The sequence below is a fragment of the Schistocerca serialis genome, chromosome 2 (genome assembly GCF_023864345.2).
Source record: "Schistocerca serialis cubense isolate TAMUIC-IGC-003099 chromosome 2, iqSchSeri2.2, whole genome shotgun sequence".
Classification (NCBI taxonomy): domain Eukaryota; kingdom Metazoa; phylum Arthropoda; class Insecta; order Orthoptera; family Acrididae; genus Schistocerca; species Schistocerca serialis.
The window spans coordinates 128,547,964-128,571,324 of NC_064639.1; the positions used below are offsets into that span (position 1 = coordinate 128,547,964).

The 23,361-nt window shown below is 42.7% G+C and overlaps 1 protein-coding gene across 2 annotated transcripts in view; it reads left to right on the forward strand.

Moving 5' to 3' along the window:
* LOC126456818 (sialin-like) overlaps nt 1-23,361 on the forward strand; it is a 198,290-nt gene that overhangs the window by 63,167 nt on the left and 111,762 nt on the right. Inside the window, exon 1 of one of the 2 annotated variants that reach the window (XM_050092613.1) lies at nt 16,752-16,896. The exons of the other annotated variant lie outside the window; for it this stretch is intronic. Within the exon in view, the coding sequence (XP_049948570.1) occupies nt 16,818-16,896 (79 nt within the window). The 5' untranslated portion in view covers nt 16,752-16,817. Of the gene's footprint in view, nt 1-16,751; nt 16,897-23,361 lie in introns of those variants that run through there. 2 annotated transcript variants of the gene reach the window in all.

The window sequence follows — 23,361 nt, forward strand, 5'->3', positions numbered from 1 at the left end:
AATGTAAACTTCAATGAACATATGCTACCTAACACATTTACACTGATGAGCCGTAACATAATGACTACCTGCTTAATAACTTGTTTGTCCATCTTTGTAACGAAATACATCACACATTCTACGTGTAGTGGAGCTGACAGTTTGCTGGTAGGGTTGTGGAGATATGTGTCATTAGATGTCTACGCACAGATCGCGTAATTCGCGTAATAACGGGCAGCTGATCGTACGCGGTGATGGCGCCCGATAGCGGCCCAAATGGGTTCCATACGATTTACATCAAGCGAATTTGGTCGCCGAGAAATCAACATGAGTTCACTGTAATACTCCTCAAATCACTGTAGCATGGTTTTGGCTCCGAGACACGGACGTAATTATACTGCTGAAAGATAACATCGCCGACGGGGAAAAGTATGAAGGGATGCAGGTGGTTCTCAGCTGTCAACACGTCTTCCATTATTACCATAGGTTCCACGCAAGCGCAGGAGAATATCTCCCATAGCATAATACAGCTCTCACCAACCTGCATCCGTGGCCCGCTGCACTTTTCGAGCCACCGGTCACCCGGCATTTGTGGAGACGTCCATAGACGCAGTGTAGCTAAACTGTGATGCACCCGGAGAGCCGACACGTTTCCATTGATCGGAGGTCGAATCCTGATGGTCACGTGCTCACTGCAATCGTAACTGGCGATGTCGTTGGGGCCGGCCGGAGTGGCCGAGCTTCTAGTTCAACAGTGGCGATGAGCTGCGTGCTCCGAAACGCTTGTGCGTGCTGCAGCGTTATGATCTTTCGGCGGAGATGCCACAGGTCAGCATCTATCCACTTTACAGAGCAGACAAGCCTTCAAACCCTATGTTCTGCGAAGAGTCGTGGACGTGCAGCCATTTAGCGCCTAGTGGTAGTTTCACTGCCCTCCCTCTTCCCGTAGATGATCACGGCAGTAGCACGTGAACATTCGACCAGCTGTCCGCCTCCGTAGCGCAGCGGTAGTGCTACCGCCCACCACCCAGGGGGCCCGGGTTCGATTCCCGACAGGGGACTGGGAGTTGTGTGTCCATCATCATCACTTTCATCATCATTGACCAGCAAGTCGCCTAAATGGCGTCAACTAAAAAGAACTTGCAATACGGCGACCGAACATACCCGAATGGAGACTCCCGGCCAACAATGCCACACGATTATTTCCATTTCCATTCGACCAGCTGCGCCATTTCCGATTTACTCGTTCACAGCGTCAGCGTAATAATAATCTGCCTTTTGTCGGAGTCGTCATCTCAGCGAATTTCCCCATTTGCACCCCATATCTTCGCTAAGGTGATCCCAGTTCGTATGTGTTTCGCTTACATACTTTTTACTGCTTCACGTGCCCGCAAGGCCAGCAGGCAGCATCCAACATCGCTGTGGGCAATGGTCATAATTTTTGGCTTATTAGTGCATAAATCATCATTTTAGCGAAAAATGCACGTCTTCTTGTTTCTATATAATGCACGCAGAATTCCAGTTTTCATTGCTAATTATCGATATTTAATAAAAGAGTATTAAATAAGGTTGTTTAAATTAAGCAAACATAACAAATTAAATTTTTAGTACAAAAATAAAAAGGAAAGACTTTTTATCTGTACTATGTCCATAGTTTTATACCAGAGATGTGGTCTCACAGGAGCCAAGATGATAAATCGGCATGCAGACATGGACAACAATAAATTTCACAACATCGAGCCCACCACACGAATACTACATTTTTACAATTGCCGCCGAACCGCTGCAGCATGAACCCAACAGATCTGAGGCCAAGTCAAGGGATTTGTTGCGAGAAATAACAAGACATTTAAGCTGTCGGACGTACTGGAACTTCAATACACGAGGCTTTGTCGCATTTAACTATCGAAAGCAGGCGGGATACAGAACGGCAACGTAAAAGAGAAGGAAAAATGTGACGCTTGATGGGCTTCGTGGACTCTGTTGTCCATTGACCCGTTATCAATGTAGCAGATGAGAGTTCCAGCATTGAAATGTATTTTTCGGATTCAGATGTGTAAGGAATCCAGAGATTACCAGACGACTGGCTAAAAAATACCCTCACTTTTTCAGTATTGAACTATATGGCGAAAACCCTGCAGTACACATCTCATATCTCGCGCAGAAAAATTACCCTGCGCTTAAGCTAGGAGTTTTCATCGCTCTTGTTTTTAATTACAATAATATGTTAGCTAAGAATGAGAGCATGTTATACTTTCTGTCTGGTCCCAAGGTGCGTGCGGTATTGCTGGAGTTTTGTCGAGTATTGTTTCATTCTGAGTAAAAATTAATGACATTCGAAACTTTACTGTTTTTGTGCTCGTCACTTTTTGCTGCAACTGCTCACATACTGCAGGTTACTTGCACCTGATAGCTAACCAGTGCTGCCCAAGATAAATGTGCCAGTTCTTCCTTATTGTCGCTCCGTCGATGTGCGCGTAAAGTACAGCATGAAATATATCCTACTTACTTTATTCACTGACACGAACACCAAGTAATTTTACTCGTTTCGACAATGCAACGGTATTTTTCAGAACTAACAATAGAGGGGGAAAACCTACATTACTGGCTGGAATCACAAGAACACTAAAGATGGCAAAGATATGGTAATCAAAAAGTACTGCAGTAGCATATTCAACACACACATTGTCAGAATGCACTAGCTAACTCAAGAAGAATGGGTATTCTGTTAGTATAATGATTTTCGCTGCTTTGAGTGAGACTAATTGGCTCTGCAGTGTTCGTCTTTGCCACTCGCGAGTAAAAGCTGTCACTAAATCATATAAGTACAAAATCTGTGCGTTTTGAATGTTTATACACATATAAAATCTGATTTCCGGGTTTTACTTTACATCTAGTAAGGAAGCTATTCATGCGCATCTTCATTTTAGTTGAGAAAAGTAATGTAGCGCTACATAAACGGAGATTATGAAAAATGTGCCATAACAGGTATAATTTTTGGCTTGATTTTCTTATTTCCTGGCCTCTTTACACATGTGAAGGGTTTGTCATGATGATAAGCAATTCATAATGCATCTTTCTTCCTGATTCTGCTCGTGACAGAATAAATATATTAAAAAATCTATTGCAGCTGTCAAAGACTTATTTCCTGATTATTAGCAGCTATGTATCTTGTTGTGATGTATTGTCACAAAAGTATTGGGTTCTAAACACGTGATAAATGACACGATTAGTGCACATTTAAATTGTAAGTCTTTAAATACATTTACAGTCAAAATGAACACTTCTGACTGTGAGTCAGAGCGTAGGTACATGCACATACATTGATAAAATGTGATATCACATGTTATTCCGGAAATAGCTGTGTCAGATACTGTGCTGTCTGAAATAACCAAAGACGTACTACTTGAATAAGAAAAGCGAATATAATCATTGCATTATTTTTTATTTTTACTATCTCTGTTGTTGAATGTAATGTTAATGAATCTGATTTCGTTCTTGCTCTGATAAGGACGAAGGGAACCTGTAATTGTGAATATTATGTATTAGAGCTCGATAGTAAAAGCTGTATTCAGGGTTGAAATAAACGAGTGCTCTTCTCAGGTAAATAATTAGGCGAGCGGCCGAGCGGTTCTAGGCGCTACAGTCTGGAACCGCGCGACCGCTACGGTCGCAGGTTCGAATCCTGCCTCGGGCATGGATGTGTGTGATGTCCTTAGGTTAGTTAGGTTTAACTAGTTCTAAGTTCTAGGGGACTGATGACCTCTGAAGTTAAGTCCCATAGTGCTCAGAGCCATTTTTTGAATTAGGCGAGCTTCAAACATAAATATTACTCTTTCTAGTCATTCTGATTACTACAGACAGTTTCAGCTACATTACGTTGACGTTGAGTTCCAGAGACGCTGGAGAAATTGGCGAACGACCCTGCAAATAAACACGGCGATTTTCTAACGGACCGAGGAATCTGTCACAGCTCTTTATTACCATATTCCCACACGACATAAGCATGCACAAGGCGAGTTTAATTTCAATGGATCTTTCAATACGCCATTTGAAAACCAAGAATACATGCTAATATTGTCTATAAAAGGATAAAATACATTAAAAATAACAGTATAAGAACCAGTCTAACACAATAGACTTCCGTTGGTAACAAAGCTCGAAGCACTGCACTATAGAAACTCTCTCTCTTATCTCTACTCGATCAGTAGAAACTCTTCCCCGTGCCATTGTTCAAAGACAAAGTTCACAAATATTTGCACGAACTTGCAGATTAACGTGAAGAGTCTAACGGATTTTTTCTAACTCTTATTTCCGCTAGACACGCTGCTCTTCTCGCTGCTTGCTGTGGACTAGGAGTTGACGGAGAAGTAGCCTGGCATACAACTGACCTCGTGTCCGTGTGTCGGTGTATATTTTAAGACAGGCCGTCGACGGTGACGCAGAGAATTTCTGTGGGCGTGTCTTATTACTTCCGTCTCATATTTTGAGGAATCAGCCTCAGTTGCACAAATTTTCCGGTCTTTACCAGGTTTCGGTTAAATTAATCTAGCCTTCTTCAGAAGCATAAAATTACTATAACATGCCAGAGTAAGGCACAGTCAACATTAAAAATTAAAACCTATAGTACCGTGGTACCATGTCGAAAAAAACTACTTATTCGACATTGTACCACGGTACTACAGGTACACTACTGGCTACACCAAGAAGAAATGCAGATGATAAACGGGTATTCATTGGACAAATATATTATACTACAACTGACAGGTGATTACATTTTTACGCAATTTGGGTGCATAGATCCTAAGAAATCAGTACCCAGAACAACCACCTCTGGTCTTAATAACGGTCTTGATACGCCTGGCCATTGAGTCAAACAGAGCTTGTACGGCGTGTACAGGTACAGCTGCCCATGCAGCTTTAACACGATACCACAGTTCATCAAGAGTAGTGACTGGCGTATTGTGACGAGCCAGTTGCTCGGCCACCATTGACCAGACGTTTACCATTGGTGAGAGATCTGGAGAATGTGCTGGCCAGGGCAGCAGTCGAACATTTTCTGTACCCAGAAAGGCCCCTACAGGACCTGCAACACGCGGTCGTGCATTATCCTGCTGAAATGTAGGGTTTCGCAGGGATCGAATGAAGGGTAACACATCTGAAATGTAACGTCCACTGTTCAAAGTGCTGTCAATGCGAACAAGAGGTGACCGAGACGTGTAACCAATGGCACCCCATACCATCACGCCGGGTGATACGCCAGTATGGCGATGACGAATACACGCTTCCAATGTGCGTTCACCGCGATGTCGCCAAACACGGATGCAACCATCATGATGCTGTAAATAGAACCTGGATTCATACGAAAAAATGTCATTTTGCCATTCGTGCAAACAGGTTCGTAGTTGAGTACACTATCGCAGGTGCTCCTGTCTGTGATGCAGCGTCAAGGGTAACCGCAGCCATGGTCTCCGAGCCGATAGTCCATGCCGCTGCAAACGTCGTCGAACTGTTCGTGCAGATGGTTGTTGTCTTGCAAACATCCCCATCTGTTGACTCAGGGATCGAGACGTGGTTGCACGATCCGTTACAGCCATGGGGATAAGATGCCTGTCATCTCGACTGCTAGTGATACGAGGCGCTTGGGATCCAGCATGGCGTCCCGTATTACCCTCCTGAACCCACCGATTCCACATTCTGCTAACAGTCATTGGATCTCGACCAACGCGAGCAGCAATGTCACGATATTCTGCTAACAGTCGGATCTCGACCAACGCGAGCAGCAATGTCACGATACGATAAACCGCAATCGCGATAGGCTACAATCCGACCTTTATCAAAGTCGGAAACGTGATAGTACGCATTTCTCCTCCTTACACGAGGCATCTCAACAACGTTTCACCAGGCAACGCCGGTCAACTGCTGTTTGTGTATGAGGAATCGGTTGGAAATTTTCCTAATGTCAGCACGTTGTAGGTGTCGCCACCGGCGGCAACCTTGTGTGGATGCTCTGAAAAGCTAATCATTTGCATATCACAGCATCTTCTTCCTGTCGGTTAAATTTCACGTCTGTAGCACGTCATCTTCGTGGTCTAGCAATTTTAATGGCCAGTAGTGTATTAATTTTAATGCTGACTGTGCCTTACTTTGGCATGTTATAGTAATTTTATGCTTCTGAAGAAGGCTAGATTAATTTAGCCGAAACCTTCTAAAGACCGGAAAATTTGTGCAACTGAGGCTGATTTCTTAAAATATTAGTCTATCACAGTTGCTGACGGGGCTGCAATATGCTAAAAATTCCTACTTCCGTCTCACTGCTGTGGCCAACGATGCTCAGATAGCAAGGAGCATCTTTGGTGGTGTCGATAGCAGGCACCAGCGCTACGCCTATCGACTACACCACTTAACTGTAATAAAAGGCGCTTTCACGCTGCATAGACTGTAATGTACAAATTGCAGGAACAAATGCCCTTTGCAGTAGTGTTGATACCCATTGATCTCCGACAGTACCCACATCTGTAGACTGGCTGGGAAACGATTTCAGTCCAATAAATAGGTTAGAGCAGATGGCGTATTTTATAGACTTTCAGGACAGCGTTTCTAGGATGGAATTTGCTCACTCGAAAATAACTGCGCAAACGCAGCGACCTAAAAGGGGACTAGAAAATTAAGAACACTTTTGATCTGAAAGGAAAACCCACAGTGCTTCTCTGTCAGACAGAGAGAATGGTTCACACGGCATTCTGTGGTACACGATGTGAGCACTCATTGTGAGAGTTGACTCCAGTTGCAGGTCACAAAATCGGAAACAAAACTATGTACAGGAACGTCAGGAAGATGGCACCTTTGAAACGCACAGTTCAGTGTCTGCAAGGTTTACACTCTCGACTAAGGTCTGAATCAAACGGCATAGCAATGTTACGCTCGCTGTCTATTTAATATACCGGTACTCTTATGTATCCCAGAATAGAAAATGAAAAGAAAACGACGTGACTGCTCGAAGTTGAATGTTTGACTGGTGGGACACGTTACATAGACGACGAGAAAGAGCTTTTGCGCAGCACTGCCCTTTTTTACACTTTTTGGATTCCAATCGGTGGGAGCTTTCATCTGACTTGCATTCTTTATCATTCCGAGTATATTTACGACCCATATGAGACGGCATCTGTCAATATTTTGTAATTTTCAGTTTAATACCGATTTTCATTCACATTCCGGCGAGTATTATTCACTTTCTGTCCTAGTAGCGCTCAGCAAGCTCTTCACAATGGCTCCGAATCTACGTCCTAGCCAAACACGTTTCCACGCTACACCAATTTATAACTTCACTCGAAGCTAATTCGCAATAATCACGCACATGCGCCTAGCTGGTACAGGCTAAACAAATACGAGGGTAATCCAAAAAGTAAGGTCTCCTATTTTTTTATAAGTACATAGACCTGTTAATTTCTACAATGGTTTACATCAGATTACAGCTTGAACATTTAGTTATTTTTCGACATAATCACCATTTCTGTCGATGCATTTTTGTAGACGCTGTGACAGCTTTTGTCTGCCCATGTCATACCAGCTCGCCGCCATGCTATTCAGAAAGTTATGAACCTCTTCTTTCACCTCGTCGTCGGAGCTGAATCGCTTTCCGCCCAAATGTTCTTTTAACCTAGGGAACAGGTGATAGTCACTGGGCTCCAAGTCACTGACTATAGGGTGGGTGGGTGATTATGTTCCACTGAAACTGTTGCAGGAGAGCAACGGTTTGCCGAGCGATGTGTGGGCGACCGTTGTCATGGAGAACGTGTACGCCCTTGTTCAACATTCCTCTTCTCTGGTTCTGAACTGTCCGTTTGAGATTTTTCAGAGTCTCACAGCGTTAATTGTGGTCCCAGCGATTCAGCTCCGACGACGAGGAGAAAGAAGAGGTTCATAACTTTCTGAACAGCATGGTGGCTAGCTGGTATGACATGGGCATACAAAAATTGCCACAGCGTCTACAAAAGTGCATCGACAGAAATAGTGATTATGTCGAAAAATAGCTAAATGTTCAAGCGGTAAACTGATGTAAACCATTGTAGAAATTAACAGGTCTATGTACTTATAAAAAATAGGAGATCATACTTTTCGGATTACCCTCGTACTCTGCAACAAAAACGTATATACATCATCTATCCATGTCGGCTAAACCATAGTTTACACATCACTAGCTCGTTAATATAAGCAATCGAGAGTGATGGCATTTTGTCGCACAAGAATGTTCGACCAAAGAGCGAATACAAGTTTTCACGAAACAACAGTGTTGTGAAATATGGAAATTTCACGAGAAAGTTTTCGTTGGATAATTTTTACGATTTTTCGTAAAGGTGAATCCTAACAACAGTGCTTCGAAACGTTTCATTCAGAGTCTGATAATCTCTCACCTAGAGGATTGACTGTTTACAATACGGTACAACACTGTTGAAGCTTTCGTGATAACCTGATGACGTACTGCGTGGTGGCTTTCGTCTCGGGATCTTGGGCCGACATTTGTGTAATTATGCTTCCGACGTTTCGCCGGCGCGACTGGCTCTCATTGTCGAAGATTCATCCTCCATTGCTGGTGGCAAACATCTACAACATTGCTGTGCAGACTTTCGTGAAAAGGTCGTGGTTTCGGCAGCCACTAATTTCGTGAAGGTCGCCCAAAAACGGGTGATATTCCAAGCAACAGCGGTTCAAATGGCTCTGAGCATTACGGGACTTAACATCTGAGGTCATCAGTCCCCTAGAACTACTTAGACCTAACTAACCTAAGGACATCATACACATCCATGCCCGAGGTAGGATTTGAACCTGCGACCGTAGCGGTCGCGCGGTTCCAGACTAAAGCGCCAAGTAACAGCGGTGATGTGCGTTACATGGCTAAGGGTGATAGGCTTATGACTCGTTATTGTAGTGGTGGTGTTCACTCTGAAGACTGGTTTGATGGAGCTCTCCATGCTACTCTACCGTTAGCAAGCGTCTTCCAACCTACATCTTTTTGAATCTGCTTACTATATTCATCTCTATGATTTTTACCTCCCACACTTCCCAGCAGTACGGAATTGGTGATGTGTAAGAACGTATCGTATCAACAGACCCCTTCTTTTGGCCAAGTTGTGCTACAAATTTCTTGTCTTCTCAGTACTTCCTCGTCAGTTACTTCAGCATTCTTCTCTAGCACCACACTTCGAAATCTTCTATTCTCTTTTTATCTCAACTGTTTATCGTTCCATGTTTCCAGACAGATACCTTCAGAAAAGACTTCCTAACACTTAAATCTATATTAAATGTTAACAAATGTCTCTTCTTCATAAATGCTTTTCTTGCCCTCGCCAGTCTAGACAGTTACTTGGTCCCCAAATAGCAAAACGCATCCACTACTTTAAGTGTCTCGTTTTCCAATCTGTTTCCCTTAGCATCTCCTGATTCAAATCGACTACATTCCATTGCCCCTAGTTGTGGTTTTGTTTAAGTTCATCTTATATCCTCCTTCCAAGACACTGTCCATTCCGTTTAAATGTTCTTCCAAGTCCTTTACTGTCTCTGACGGAATTACAGTGTCATAGGCAAACGTCAAAGATTTTATATATTCTCCCAGAACTTTAATTCCTACTCCAAATTTTTATTTTGTTTCCTTTACTGCTTGCTCAGTATATAGACTGAATAACGTCAGGAATGGCCTACAACCCTGTCTCATTCCCTTTCCAACCACTGCTTCTCTTTTAAGCGCCTGGTTTCTGTACAAGTTGTAAATAGCCTTTCGCTCCCTGTATTTTACCTCTGCTACCTTCAGAATTTCAGAGATTATTCCAGTCAATATTGTCAAAAGCTTTCTCTTAAGTCTACAATTGCTATAAATGCAGGTTTGTTTTTCTTTAATCAATCTTCGAAGTTAAGCCGTACGGTCAGTACTGCCTCGCGTGTTCCTACATTGCTACGGAACCGAAACTGATCTCTCCCGAGGTCGGCTCCCACCAGTTTTTCCATTTTTCTGTAAAAATTTCGCGCTAGTATTTTGCAGCCATGGCTTATTAAACTGATAGTTCGGTAATTTGCATACTTGTCAGCAACTGCTCGGTAATTTTCATACTTGTCGGCGACTGCTTTCTTTGGAATTGTAATTACTACATTCTTCTTTAAGTCTGAGGGTATTCGCTTATCTCATACATCTTGCACACCAAACGGAAAAGTTTTGTCATCGCTGGCTCTCCCAAGGCCATCAATAGTTCTGACGAAATATCGTCGACCCCGGGGCCTTGTTTCGACTGAGATCCTTCAGAGTTTTATCAAATTATTCTCGCAGTATCATATCGCCCACCTCGTCTTCATATACGTCCACTTCTCTTTCTATGATGTTGCTTTCAATTTCATGTCCATTGTATAGACTCCCTATATACTCCTTCCACCTTTCAGCTTTCCCTTCTTTGCTTAGGACTGGTTTACCATCTGAGCTCTTGATACTGGTGCAGTTTCTTCTCATTATCCCAAAGGCCTCTTTAATTTTCCTGTAGGCGGTGTCTATCTTTCCCATAGTGAAAATGCTTCTAAATCCTTACATTTGTCGTCTAGCCATGTCTCCTTAGCGATTTTGGACTTCCTGTGAATCTCATTTTTTAGACTTTGTTTTCCTTCATTCGCTGCATATGACTTAAGGCATCTGTAAACTATCAGACTTGTTTGTCAAATTCCCTGTTTCCCATTCACGGCTTTGTCAAACGTGAGCCCATTAAAATGTACCAAAGTAAATATTTCCACTCAGAACCGGTGATACCATCAACTTTCTCCGAACAGAAGTCAAACTTTCAATAATATGTTAGAATTAGTTCGACATCACGGCTAATGTTATACGGTATCTATGGTAGAACCTCTTGTAGACAGCTATTGCAACAGTTGAGCAGTGTGACAACTGCTTCACAGAATAGGAAAAGAAGACACGGCTATACGAAAATCTATTCAAGTTTCTGAACGATTATCCTTAACTTTGATATATCTGGCAACTTGTGTAGATTTCAAACAGTGAGGAGGACAATATTGCCAGTGCCACAACCATATTTCCCATTTCCCAGAAAGTTCGTTCAGTGGGTCAGAAGACAAAATACAAATAAAACTTCCAGGTAGATTAAAACTGTGCGCCGGACCGACGCTCGAACTCGAGACCTTTGCCTTTCGCAGGCAAGCGCTCTATCAACTTTTTTTTTTTTTTTCAGAGGGCGGACACTCGGCACTCTGACCGAACACGCTAATACGCTGAGCTACCGTGCCGGCACAAACTGAGCTACCAAAGCACGACTGACAACCGCTCCTCACATCTTTACCGCCTCCAATACCTCGTCTCCTACCTTCCAAACTTCACAGCTCTTCTGCGGAGCTTGCACTCGTGAAAGGAAGGATTCAGCCGTGAAAGGAAGGATTCAGCGGAGACATGCCTTACTTAGCCACTGCCTGGGGGATGTTTCCAGAGCGAAATTTTCACTCTGCAGCTGAGCGTGCACTGACATGAAACTTCCTGGCAGATTAAAACTGTGTGCCGGGACCTTTGCCTGGGTACCTCAGTTGGTAGAGTACTTGCCCGCGAAAGGCAAAGGTCTCGAGTTCGAGTGTCGGTCCGGCGCACAGTTTTAATCTGCCCGGAAGGTTCATATAAGCGCACACTCCGCTGCAGAGTGAAAATTTCGTTCTGGTAAGCGAACAAATGCCGCTGCTTATTCTTAGAAACTCGACCGTTTCTGAAGAAACGATCGTCGCAGTTTTAGATGTAATTTACGTGCCATATTAGGCCCAATAAACTCGTGGCATAGCGACTAGCATCTCAGCATCTCACTTTTCGCGTCCCGTGTTCGAAACCAGAATATTGTCTTTATTTATTTATGTTTCTTATCAATTTAGGGGAGACAAAGGAGTTATATTAATTATAAAATTACAACTGGGTTTTACAGTATCATACATTTATTATGTAATACATGTGTGGATTGTGTTTTTAAACTGTCATATTCTTATACTTAATTCTTACATCAATTCCTAATTCTTATACTTTATTCTCATGTTTATACTTCAGGAAAATTTGGTACACTCTCTTGGATGATACCGATCGTAGAAACATTCGAAACATAGAAATTCCAAACAACATGAGCATCGCGCGGAGGTAAGTTTGACACAGCAACGTTTCTTTGTATGAATCTCACTCGAGAAAGAAGCGTCTTTAGCATTGTTGAAGATTTGACGCGTTGGGCGATAATTTCACAGCAAACCACGCATAGCGGATCACTTTTCCGAAAACTGCCGCTTCCGATTGCTTATTAATCCAGATACACTACAGGAATTACATTGAAAACAATTTCAAATAATTTTTCCATTCATTTATTTTTTTTTCTTTTTTCTTTTCTTTAATTCATTCAGCAGACATACAATTAGTAGACGAATACGACAACGTTATTTTAGTATACACTGAAAACATTCACCTGGTTATTTTGTACGTACGTGGGTAGGTAAATGAAAAACAAAAATAAAAATACTAGTTAGGTTTCGAACACGGGGCGAAAAAGTATGGACTCGCCACGCAAGACGCTGTGCCACCGCTTCGACTGGACTGGTTGATCGCTAAAAGGCCCACTAATTACCTCGAATACTGTCACCGTCGTTTTTCTCAGGAACGGCCGAATGTGTACGGATAATCCGAGACACGTGTTCGCTTATTTTGACCCCTCTTCCACTGAGTGAAGTGTCTGGTAAATCGGCTTATGGCACTTGCCGTGTTCTCGCCGCGAGCGATGATATTTTGGAAACATGTGGAGCAATGAATGAAGGGTTAAACGAGAATATTATTTTGTTGCACTCTCGCTTGTACGCTGTGTGCATACCAGTGCTTATTTTCTAAAATTTTAGGTGCCGGAACGCACCTCTTCCAAGTTTGCAACCCTCCCCCCACACACACATCAAATTTCGATTTATAAAATTATTGATAGAAACTTACAAGGAAAAATCATTTTTTTACAAACCGTTTTTCTGAAATTCAAGTTTTTGAAACGTAATTTAATACAAGGGTGAGTCAAACGAAACCTTAAATTTGTAATAACAAATCGAAATTCCGCACAGTTATTCTGCAAGTTGGTAAGCGTGCTACAAACAGCGTACAGTATGGCCTGTAGGTGGCAGCATAGTGCAGATGCACACATACCGTCGCAGTATCATTATAAAGATGGCCGCCCCACTTGCGACTTGCACCAGGGAAGAACAGCGTTCTGTTATTCGGTTTTTGCGTAGTGAAGTTGTGAAACCTATTGAAATTCATCGACGAATGAAGGGTCAGTACGGTGATGCATGTTTGTCACAGCAGTAAGTCAACGAATGGAGTAGGAAGTTCGCAAATGGTGTGACGTCAGTGGAGGATGCTCCTCGTCCAAGTCAGGTACAACGAGCTGTGACTCCACAGAACATTGCACCAGCTGAAGCCATAGTGAAGGAAAACCGACGAATGTCACTGAATGACACTGCAGCATGTTTACAGATTAGTCATGGGTCAGCACACTACATTGTGCATTATGTGCTCCAGTTTCACGAAGTGTCTGCAAGATGGGTACCACGGCAGCTGACTCCTGAAATGAGAGAGCGACGTGTTGATGCTTGTGAAGAACTTCTTCGGTGCTTTGAACGAGAAGGTGATGGTTTTCTTGCAAGAATCGTTACTGGCGACGAAACCTGAATTCATTTCCACCAACCGGAAACGAAGAGAGCGGGCAAGGAATGGCGCCATTCCTCATTACCAAAATCAAAGAAGTTTCGAACAGAACCATCGTCAGGGAAGGTTAAGTTGACTCTCTTTTGGGACGAAAAGGCGACATTTTCGAGCATTATATGCCTAGAGGGACCACTGTCACCAGCGCTTCATACACAAATCTCCTAAAAAATCATCTGCGGCCTGCAATAAAATCAAAGCGACGTGGATTGCTGTCAGCAGGTGTCCTTTTGCAACATGACAATGCAAGGCCCCACACCGCCCGTACAACAGTTGCAACAATCAGAGACCTGCATTTTGAGTGTCGTCCTCATCCACGATACTCACCAGACCTTGCTCCAAGTGATTTCCATGTGTTTGGATCACTCAAAGACGCAATGGGAGGAAAGATGTTCCGTACAGATGAAGAGGTACGCCACGCGGTGCATGAGTGGTTGCGCGGACTACCAATATATTTTTTTTCTAAAGGAATTTTTGCTCCTTGTAAGCGCCGGAGGACTTGCATTGAGCGTGGGGAAGATTATGTTGTAAAGTGATACAGCTTTGTACCACTTCTGCACAATAAATAATGTTTTAAAAAATATTTAAGGTTTTCATTCGACTCACCCTCGTATAAATAACAGCCGACACGAAGATTACCGATATGTGCCGATCGCAACTGCGGAACTAAGCTCTTCTTTCCTTGTGTATATTTCACAGTCCACACACACAAACACACACACACACACACAGAGAGAGAGAGAGAGAGAGAGAGAGAGAGCACCTCGCCTACGTGTACTATTTTAAATATCTAGTGCCGTGTTACGGTCAGTTACAAAAAAAGCCCTCGGAGGTGCCGGAACGCCGTTCCGGCCGAAATTAAATCCTGCCGTAGACTGCTGATTTTTTTTTTCTTTATATTGTCCATAATTACTTGATTTTAGTTTCCATAATTGTGGTAACTAACGACTCAAGGAGATAAACAGCAACAAAGATTCGTTTTCGCTCAAACAGTGCGGCGAAACGCCCTACAGTCTGTCATCTCGAAAACCCGTGAGCAACTGGCTTTTATTTGACAAATGTTAAGTGTACACGGCGAAACCTGCTTGTCAGATCGGCCACCAATCAAAATTGCTCTCAAATACGACAGACACAGTCTATGTTGACAAACACGTCCGACAAAGCAGCACACTGCCAAATTATTTGACGAACATGTGAAGCTTGGCAAATTGTTTGATCGTGTACGAGAGTCTTTACGGTATTATTGTGGCGTTCTTAAGCCTGTTGAAAATTGTAGTACAAGCGATTTTGCGTGAACATTTAGCTGTGAGAAACATCTTGCCCGATAGAATCTGTAGAGTTTTACTGTCGCCCAGGAACAGGCTCGCGTCAGTTCACATAAGGAAATGTCCAAAAGTATTAGTAACCTAGACGTGTTCGTACGGGCCGGCAACTGAATAGCAATCAACTGTCGCGAAGTATAGGAAGGAGTGTGTCACAGATATGATACACGAGTTGGGGTGGCAGTCATTAAAACAAAGGCGTTTTTCGTTGCGGCGAGACCTTTTCGCCGGCCGTTGTGGCCGAGCGGTTCTAGGCGCTTCAGTCTGGAACTGCACGACCGCTGCGGTCACAGGTTCGAATCCTGCTTCGGGCATGGATGTGTATGATGTCCTTAGGTTAGTTAGGCTTAAGTAGTAAGTTCTAGGAGACTGATGACACCCGATGTTAAGTCTCATAGTGCTCAGATCCATTTGAATTTGAGACCTTTTCACGAAATTCCAATCAGCAACTTTCTCCTCCGAGTGACACCTACCTAATAGGGAAAATCGTTCATCGTAATAAAATAATAGAAGGGAAAGATTTCAGCGTTCTTCCTTCTCGCCCTCTGTTCTGGAGTGTAACGTTAGAGAAATAGTATGACAGTGGTTCGCTGAACAGCCAGCGGTTTTGCCTTAGTGGTCACACCGGTTCCCGTCAGATCACCGAAGTTAAGCAGTGTTGAGCTCGCCTCCCATTTGGACGGGTGACCGCTTGGGTCTGCCTAGATCTATGGCCAAGTGGGGTGTGTTCAGACCCGGTAAGGCAAACTGAGGAGCTACTTAACTGAGAAGTAAAGGCTGCAGTCACGAAAACTGAAAACAGCTGGGAGAGTAGTGTGCTGACCACGTGGCCCTCCGTATCCGCATCGAGTGACAATTACGAGTTGAGGGTGACATGGCGACCAGTCGGTACCATCGGGCCTTCAATGCCTGTTCGGACGAAGTTGGTTTTGGTTCAGAAACCCTCTGCCAGGCACTCAAGTGTGTACTGCAGAATAGTCATGTAGATGTAGATCACCAGGCAGTAAATGCAGTGTAAGGCAGTTGTCAGTGAACACCTTGATGGTTCCTTTCAAAGGACATGACGGACTTCCTTTCCCACCCTTCCCTAATCCGATGGGACCAATGACCACGCTGTTTGGTCCCCTCCCCCAAAACTAACCAAGCAACTCAGGTTTCAGTGTGCCCAACTGACCAAAGAGCTCTCTAGAAGAGGTTCTACGATGGATAACACAGTTTACTCGTTGTGCAATAAATACTTTCGTGCTCAGTGCAGACTTGCCCCAAAATATGGTGCCGTAAAAAATTACTGAATGAAAACAGAAATCGCCAAGTCAACTTACCGACGTTTTCATCTCTGTTTCTGCGGTTCCGAATAATAGAGAGTTGCAGAGCTTAGATGTTAACGGAGATCTGTGACTTGGAATTCGGGCTCTTATCAATCTCAACATCAAATATTTGCAACAGATCTAATTATCACTAGATGCTAAAACACGGAAGCATAAATTAGTTTGATAATTGAGGTGTGAGAATTACGCGCACAGTCGACCCACTTCCAGCAGCGTAACCTGTTGTGTAACTTGTCTCTGACTGTGTGATCGGTGAAATGAACTTTGCCGACGCGTCGGACGCACGGCGCATGCGCGTGCCGTGTAGAGACACCGCGAGGCGGTGTCGGCGTTCGTGACCGATAAGGCCCGCCGCGGACGCAGAATCAACAGAGACGGCGAGCCTATAGGAACGCGGCCCAATTAGACGCTAGGGCTAGCCGTTACGGCCAGTCTGCGGCCATGGAGGCTGAAGCAGAGGCAAGGCCGTTGACGCAGCGTCCTGGAAAGTCCGGCGGCGGTGGCGGTGCCGGCGCGCCAGGTGAGTCTGCTGTTTATGCCAGTTTAATGCGAACGACTTTCTGGTTAAAACCGACTCCTCGTTTTGGGTGTGCGTCCCGTGCCTGCGTGTAAATCAGCCGCCAACCATGTCGCAAGTGGGTCAGCGACAACAATGATCAAATTGACTGTGCCGAGTGTGGAGTTCTAAACAACCTTGAATATACTGCAGTCTGCGCATGCGCGGAAACAGTGGAGTGTGGCGTCGTACACTAACATCGGAAGTTAACGCAATCTCGCAATGCGCTCTCGAACTAAAGCGTCTTCGTAATCTTCATTGTGTTGTTTGCTTTGTTTTATCGACATACTGCAAACGTTGCACGATGGCATGATATTTTGCCTACTAGCTTTCTTCCAGAAGAGAGATGAAATGCGGGGTGTGATCAACTAACAACGGGAACTTTATTTTTTCTTCAATAATCACTTATTCATCATCAACTTTGTCCCGTTCAAAGTAATGTCATTATACACTTGTGCTAGCGCTTTATCCTACCGTGGAAGCGCTTTTTAACTCACTTTTCGTTATGATCTTCAGATCGTTCAACGATTCTGTTTTTGTCTCATCAGTTGTGGCAAAACGACGTCCTTTCACGGTTCACTTCGACACTCAGAATAGAAAGTAGTCGGACTGGGCTATGTCCGGCTAAGTTGGTAGCTGGAGCAACATAACGGTTTCGTTTTTTGCCAAAAAATAAAAAAAAATCACAAACAGGCATTGAGGCGTGAGCGGGTGCGTTATCGTGTTGCAATTTCCATGAGTAATTTTTCATAATTACGGTCGTTTTCTTCGTATTCCTTCACGCTAACGGCGGATAACGTAAGGTAGTATTCCTTATTGACCTTACGAACTCAAGACATATATTATGTGCCATTGTAATCGAAGAAAACAGTGAGAAGAAACTTCAAATGTGATCGAATTGTCGAAATTTTTCCGGTATTGGTTCTTCAGGCAGTTTCGATTGGGCATAGGTTTTAGTATGGTTTCGTAACTAGTTGTCTAAGCGACGTTGTTTTTGGTCGATAGACAATTTCGGAACAAACTGTTTCATTCCAAAACATCTGGAAAATTGGTCGGAATGAGTAAAAGAATATGCTGACATCATCAGCAAGCTCTCTGATGGTAATTCGTCAATTTTCTAGAATCATTTTCTTTACTTCTTCCACATCTTCGTCAGTAATTGATGAGCTAGGGCGTCGAGGGCGATCATCGTCTTTAACGCCTTCTCCACCCTCTTTGAAACTTTTATACCACTCGGAAACCCTTGTCATACTCATAATAGATTCGCCAAAAGCCACAGGCAACATTTCGAATGCGGTGCTGCACTTAATTCCATTTTTCAAGCAAAATTTAATGCCAATTCTCTGATGCATCTTTTTCGAAAGTAAGACTTTGGTGAGTACTCCAAACACGTTTGACCTTTCCGATCAACAGTAAATTAAATATTAAGAACAGCTGAAAATGCATACACACATCAGGTACATGTGCAACAACAAGATGAATGAAAAATTTAGAAAATCGGAGTATAAAAGCCGTGAAATTAAAAAGTTCTTGTTTCTTTTTGATCACATCTCGTATCTGAAAGCAAAGAGGTATTTTTGTTTTACAAAAGAAGAACAAAGTAAAAGGCTGCACTGTGCATAAATAACGTAAATAGGTAAACTCTTTTCGGTGAAAAATGTTTAGTGAAAAAGAAAAATGTGTTTAACAAGGAAAACAGTTTTCTATTTTATTTGACATTAGAAATAAAAAAAAATACAAAAGGTGAAGTAAAAAGGCGCAATTTACTGCCTTCTAAATATTGTTTGATTTGTTTAGAAGTACTGTATTCATTTTCTTGAGGAATTAATTGTAGATGTTTGAAATGTTTTGGACAACACTTTTTCTGTGAGTGCGAAGAATTTACCATACGATCTTTGCCAAAAATAACCACTGTGAATTTTGCTTTAGTCATTAATAAACTTTATTTTCATTGCATGTTCCCACATACTGTTACTATGTAGCGTGTGTCAAGAAGGACTTCACAACTTGGAGAATTTGTATAAACGTATTTAAGTGACTTATAGACGTAGTCTTGGCTTCATCTTGAAGGACAATAGATGAAGTGTTGACAGGTAAGACGTCCGGGATTTCTTAAACGTCGGCTTACTACATAAGTGAATGGGCTGGGGTGCACCAATTGCATGGCCTCCACATTCACCGGCCCACACACCTCTTGACTTTTTTTGTGGGGAATCATCAAGGATACCTTGTATGTTCCACCGTTACAAGCTGATCTATCTGAGCTCAGAACGGAAACCTGCCCCATAATTGAATAAGTCACGCCTGGAAGTGCTGCAGCGAGCTTGGCAATAAATCGACTTCGGATAGGATGTGTGCTACATAACCTTTTCACTTATTTAGGTACCTTATACGGTAAAAAATCTTGATGTATTTTCTATAAAATGACACCAAAAGCATGCCTGTAGGTGAAATGGCTAAATCAATACGATTTTTCAAAGTCTTTTTTGATACACCCTGTACATCGATTTTCTTCGCTTATAACCTCACTTTCTCCATTCCGATGCCAAACTGCACAGCAGGCAGTTGTCTCAACGAACACAATTTCGGCGCTGGAGTGTAAACGTTAACAAATACTCGCGAGATGTGAGCCCCACAAGGCTACCGCGCCTGCTCGTTATAACCGGTTTCGTCCGCTTTTATGGTATATGCACGACTGGGCCGCAAATGAAAGTGACAGAAGCGGGAGCTACAGATGGCCAACCGTCAGCAAGAAAACATTTTTGGCGCGAGTCGCTTAGAGGCATGAGGCATGAGCCATTTACGTTAGCGTGGTTTCCAGGCAGCGGTTGACGGAACGGAAAGAGTACAGATCGGTAATTAAAAAAGTGGGAAAAATCGACCGGCTAAAACCGATTCCGACATTTTAGCTTAGATTTGTATGCCATTTCTATGAAGTAATAAAAAAGGAAGGAAATTATGATTAAAGTAATAAAACAAAAACTTAACAAAAATTCATTCCTCGTGTACAATTAAAACAGAAAGTAGCTGATCTGCTGAAATAATAAAAAAAGGAAAGAAATAATGGTAACAATAAAAACAGAAAGTAGTTGATGTGCTACCTTTATCCGCTCGTAGCCCGTGAAAACGGACAAATTAGCATGAAAAATAGAGTTCTTCGGTCTTCGTTCCCACCCTTTAGCTCTCACTGCTCCTAATGCCAAATAATGGTATGAACCTCGATTACAACATGATTTTTGGGCAGAGTTTCAAAAAATTGGAATCAATAAGAATACTGGTGTTTTTTGTAATATTCAACCACATATCACCACGGCGGATGGACTAAAATTTTTTTTTTTTTTTTTTTTTTTTTTTGTCCATATAATATTTTGAACCTATATATATCATGAAACTAAACGAGTCAAAATTTTTCAGTCTTTGTTCAGTTTCTACGTTTGTTACAGAAAATAGCAAATAAATGAACGAAAATTGGTTACGTCAGAAATCGGTTCTTTTGTGAGGTTTTAACAGACTAAACGGGCGTGGAAGGAAAAAAACGGTGTAATCGTAAACCGGTTGTTTCAGCGATCCTAGGCGCATGTGGGAGCGAGTCCCTAGGCGCAACCTGGTTTTTATTTGCAATTTTTATGCTACTTAGACACAAAATAAACCGATGTAATGTTAAATATTTTATATTTGATGTCATGAAACCGTATGAGCAGGAAAACAAAATTCTTGTGTTAATTGACTCGTGGCGAGGACAAACAAATCGACAATTACATGACTTTATTTTTCAAAATGAAGAAGCATTGCCATAGTGCAGTATTAAAATGGTCACGCCCCTCATCCCTGCACCCAAATGCACTCCGCTAATGCAACACTGCAATGTTTTTCGTCTTCTAACAGTTTTATCAAAAAGCTTCAAAACTGTTCTTATGTTGTCGAGAGAGAAAAAGAAATCACATCCCGAGAAGACTTCATCAAAATAAATTCAGTTGTACCTCACCAGTTACCCTCGCCAATATTGGGTGAAATGATGCGTTGCGCGTGGTTCGCTGACATACGAGGGGCGTTCGAAAAGTCCGAGAGATGGCACCCCTGGCGCGTATCGCGGTCATGTTTAGTTAGTAGCATCTTTGGAAAGAACGCATACCAAGTCTCAGCCATATTGGTCTATTTCTTTGTGTTTGGCATTCGTGTGAATCAAGGAAGTCGAGTGATTGTCAAAAAATGGACGAAAAAGTATTTTGTGTAGTGATTAAACATTACTTTATGAAAGACAAAACGCCTCAGGAGACTAAAGAGAAGCTTGATAAATATTACGGTGACTCTGCACCTTCGATTAGAACAGTTTATAAGTTTTTTTCAAAATTTTCGGAGTGGCCTTATGGGCACAAGTTATGCTGAACGTTCTGGACGCCCTGTGGAGATTACGACTCCAGAAATCATTGATAAAATCCATGATACGATGATGGATGACAGAAGAGTTAAGGTGCGTAAGATTGTTAGTGCCGTGGGCATCTTGAATCAATGGGTATATAATATTTTTGCATAAACATTTGGACATGGGAAAGCTATCCGCAAGATAGGTTCCGCGATTGCTCACGCTTGACCAAAAATGGAATCGTGTGAAGTGTTGCAAGGATGGTTTGCAGCTGTTCAGGAAGAATCTGCAGGACTTGAAGCGTCGTTTCGTCACTGTGGATGAAACATGGATAAATTACTATACTCCTGAGACCAAACAACAATCTAGACAATGGGTTACCAAGGGAGAATCCGCACAAGAAAAGGCGAAGACCATTCCTTTGGCCAGAAAGGTTATGGCGACTGTCTTTTGGGATTCGCAAGGGATAATGCTCATCGACTATCTGGAAAGGGGTAAAACTATTACAGATGAATATTATTAATCGTTATTCGACCATTTGAAAACAGAGCTGAAAGAGAAACGCCGGCGATTAGACCGCAAAAATGTCCTTTTCCATCACGACAATGCACCAGCACACACCTCAGCAGTTGTGGTTGTGAAATTAATGGAAACAGGATTCCAACTTGTTTCACATCCCACCTATTCTCCAGACTTGGCTCCCTCGGACTACTATTTGTTCCCCAATTTGAAGAAATGGCTGGCGGGACAAAGATTATATTCAAACAAGGAGGTGATTGTAGCAACTAATAGCTATATTGCAGACTTGGACAATTCCTATTATTCGGAAGGTTCAAATGGCGCTGAGCACTATGGGACTTCACTTCTGAGGTCATCAGTCCCCTAGAACGTAGAACTACTTAAACCTAACTAACCTAAGGACATCACACACATCCATGCCCGTGGCAGGATTCGAACCTGCGACTGTAGCGGTGGCGCGGTTCCAGACTATTCGGAAGGGATCAGCAAATTAGATCAGCGTTGGACGAAGTGCATTAAGTCTAAAAGGAGGCTATGTCGAAAAATAAAAAAAATGTTTACCCCAAACACGTAAGTAGTTTTTATTTTTGCACGGACTTTTCAAACGCCCCTCGAACTGTTCAGTGAGATAGACTCTGCTATGCAAGTGAACCAAGCTTGGTTTGTGTCTAGAAACTTTAAATAATAGTGTAATTGTAAAAATGAGACGTTTTTAACATGTGCAGGATGCTTAAAAAATTATTGCTTCCACTCTTTTTGCGATTATACAGGGTACGTCGCGGGAAATTACTTATTTATAATATTTATAAAGCAGAAAGTATTAGAGACATCAATTTAATTCTTTTTTTCTTTGCAAAGAGTAACATCTAAAGTTTCGTTCCATTAAGTTTTGAAAATGAGATCTTGAAGGTGTCCTCCGTTCTGCGCAGTGCATTCGGAGAGTCGAAATCGGAAGTTTCGGTCCACTTTTTCCAACATCTCTCTGTCGATGTTGGCAATAGCAACACGAATATTGTTCTGAAGCTCAGTCAGGGTCTGCGGGCGATTGGTATACACCAAAGATTTGAGACAGCCCCATAAGAATAAGCCGCACGGCGCTAAATCCGGCGAGCGTGCTGGCCACTGGAGATCGACCCCCAAAAATATGAGACGATCGGAGAAGTGTTCACGCAATACGGTCATCGATGTTCGTGCCGTGTGAGCTGCGGCACCATCTTGTTGAAACCAGACATCTCCCACATCCATTTCTTCAAATTCTGGAAGAAAAAACTGTTCAGTCATGTGAACATAACGCTCAGTAGTGGCCGTCACAGCCTTATCGTTCTCTCCGAAAAACCATGGGCCAATAATGCCAACTTTAAGATATTACACACCAAACGGTCATACATACAGGGCTATTACAAATGATTGAAGCGATTTCATAAATTCACTGTAGCTCCATTCATTGACATATGGTCACGACACACTACAGATACGTAGAAAAACTCATAAAGTTTTGTTCGGCTGAAGCCGCACTTCAGGTTTCTGCCGCCAGAGCGCTCGAGAGC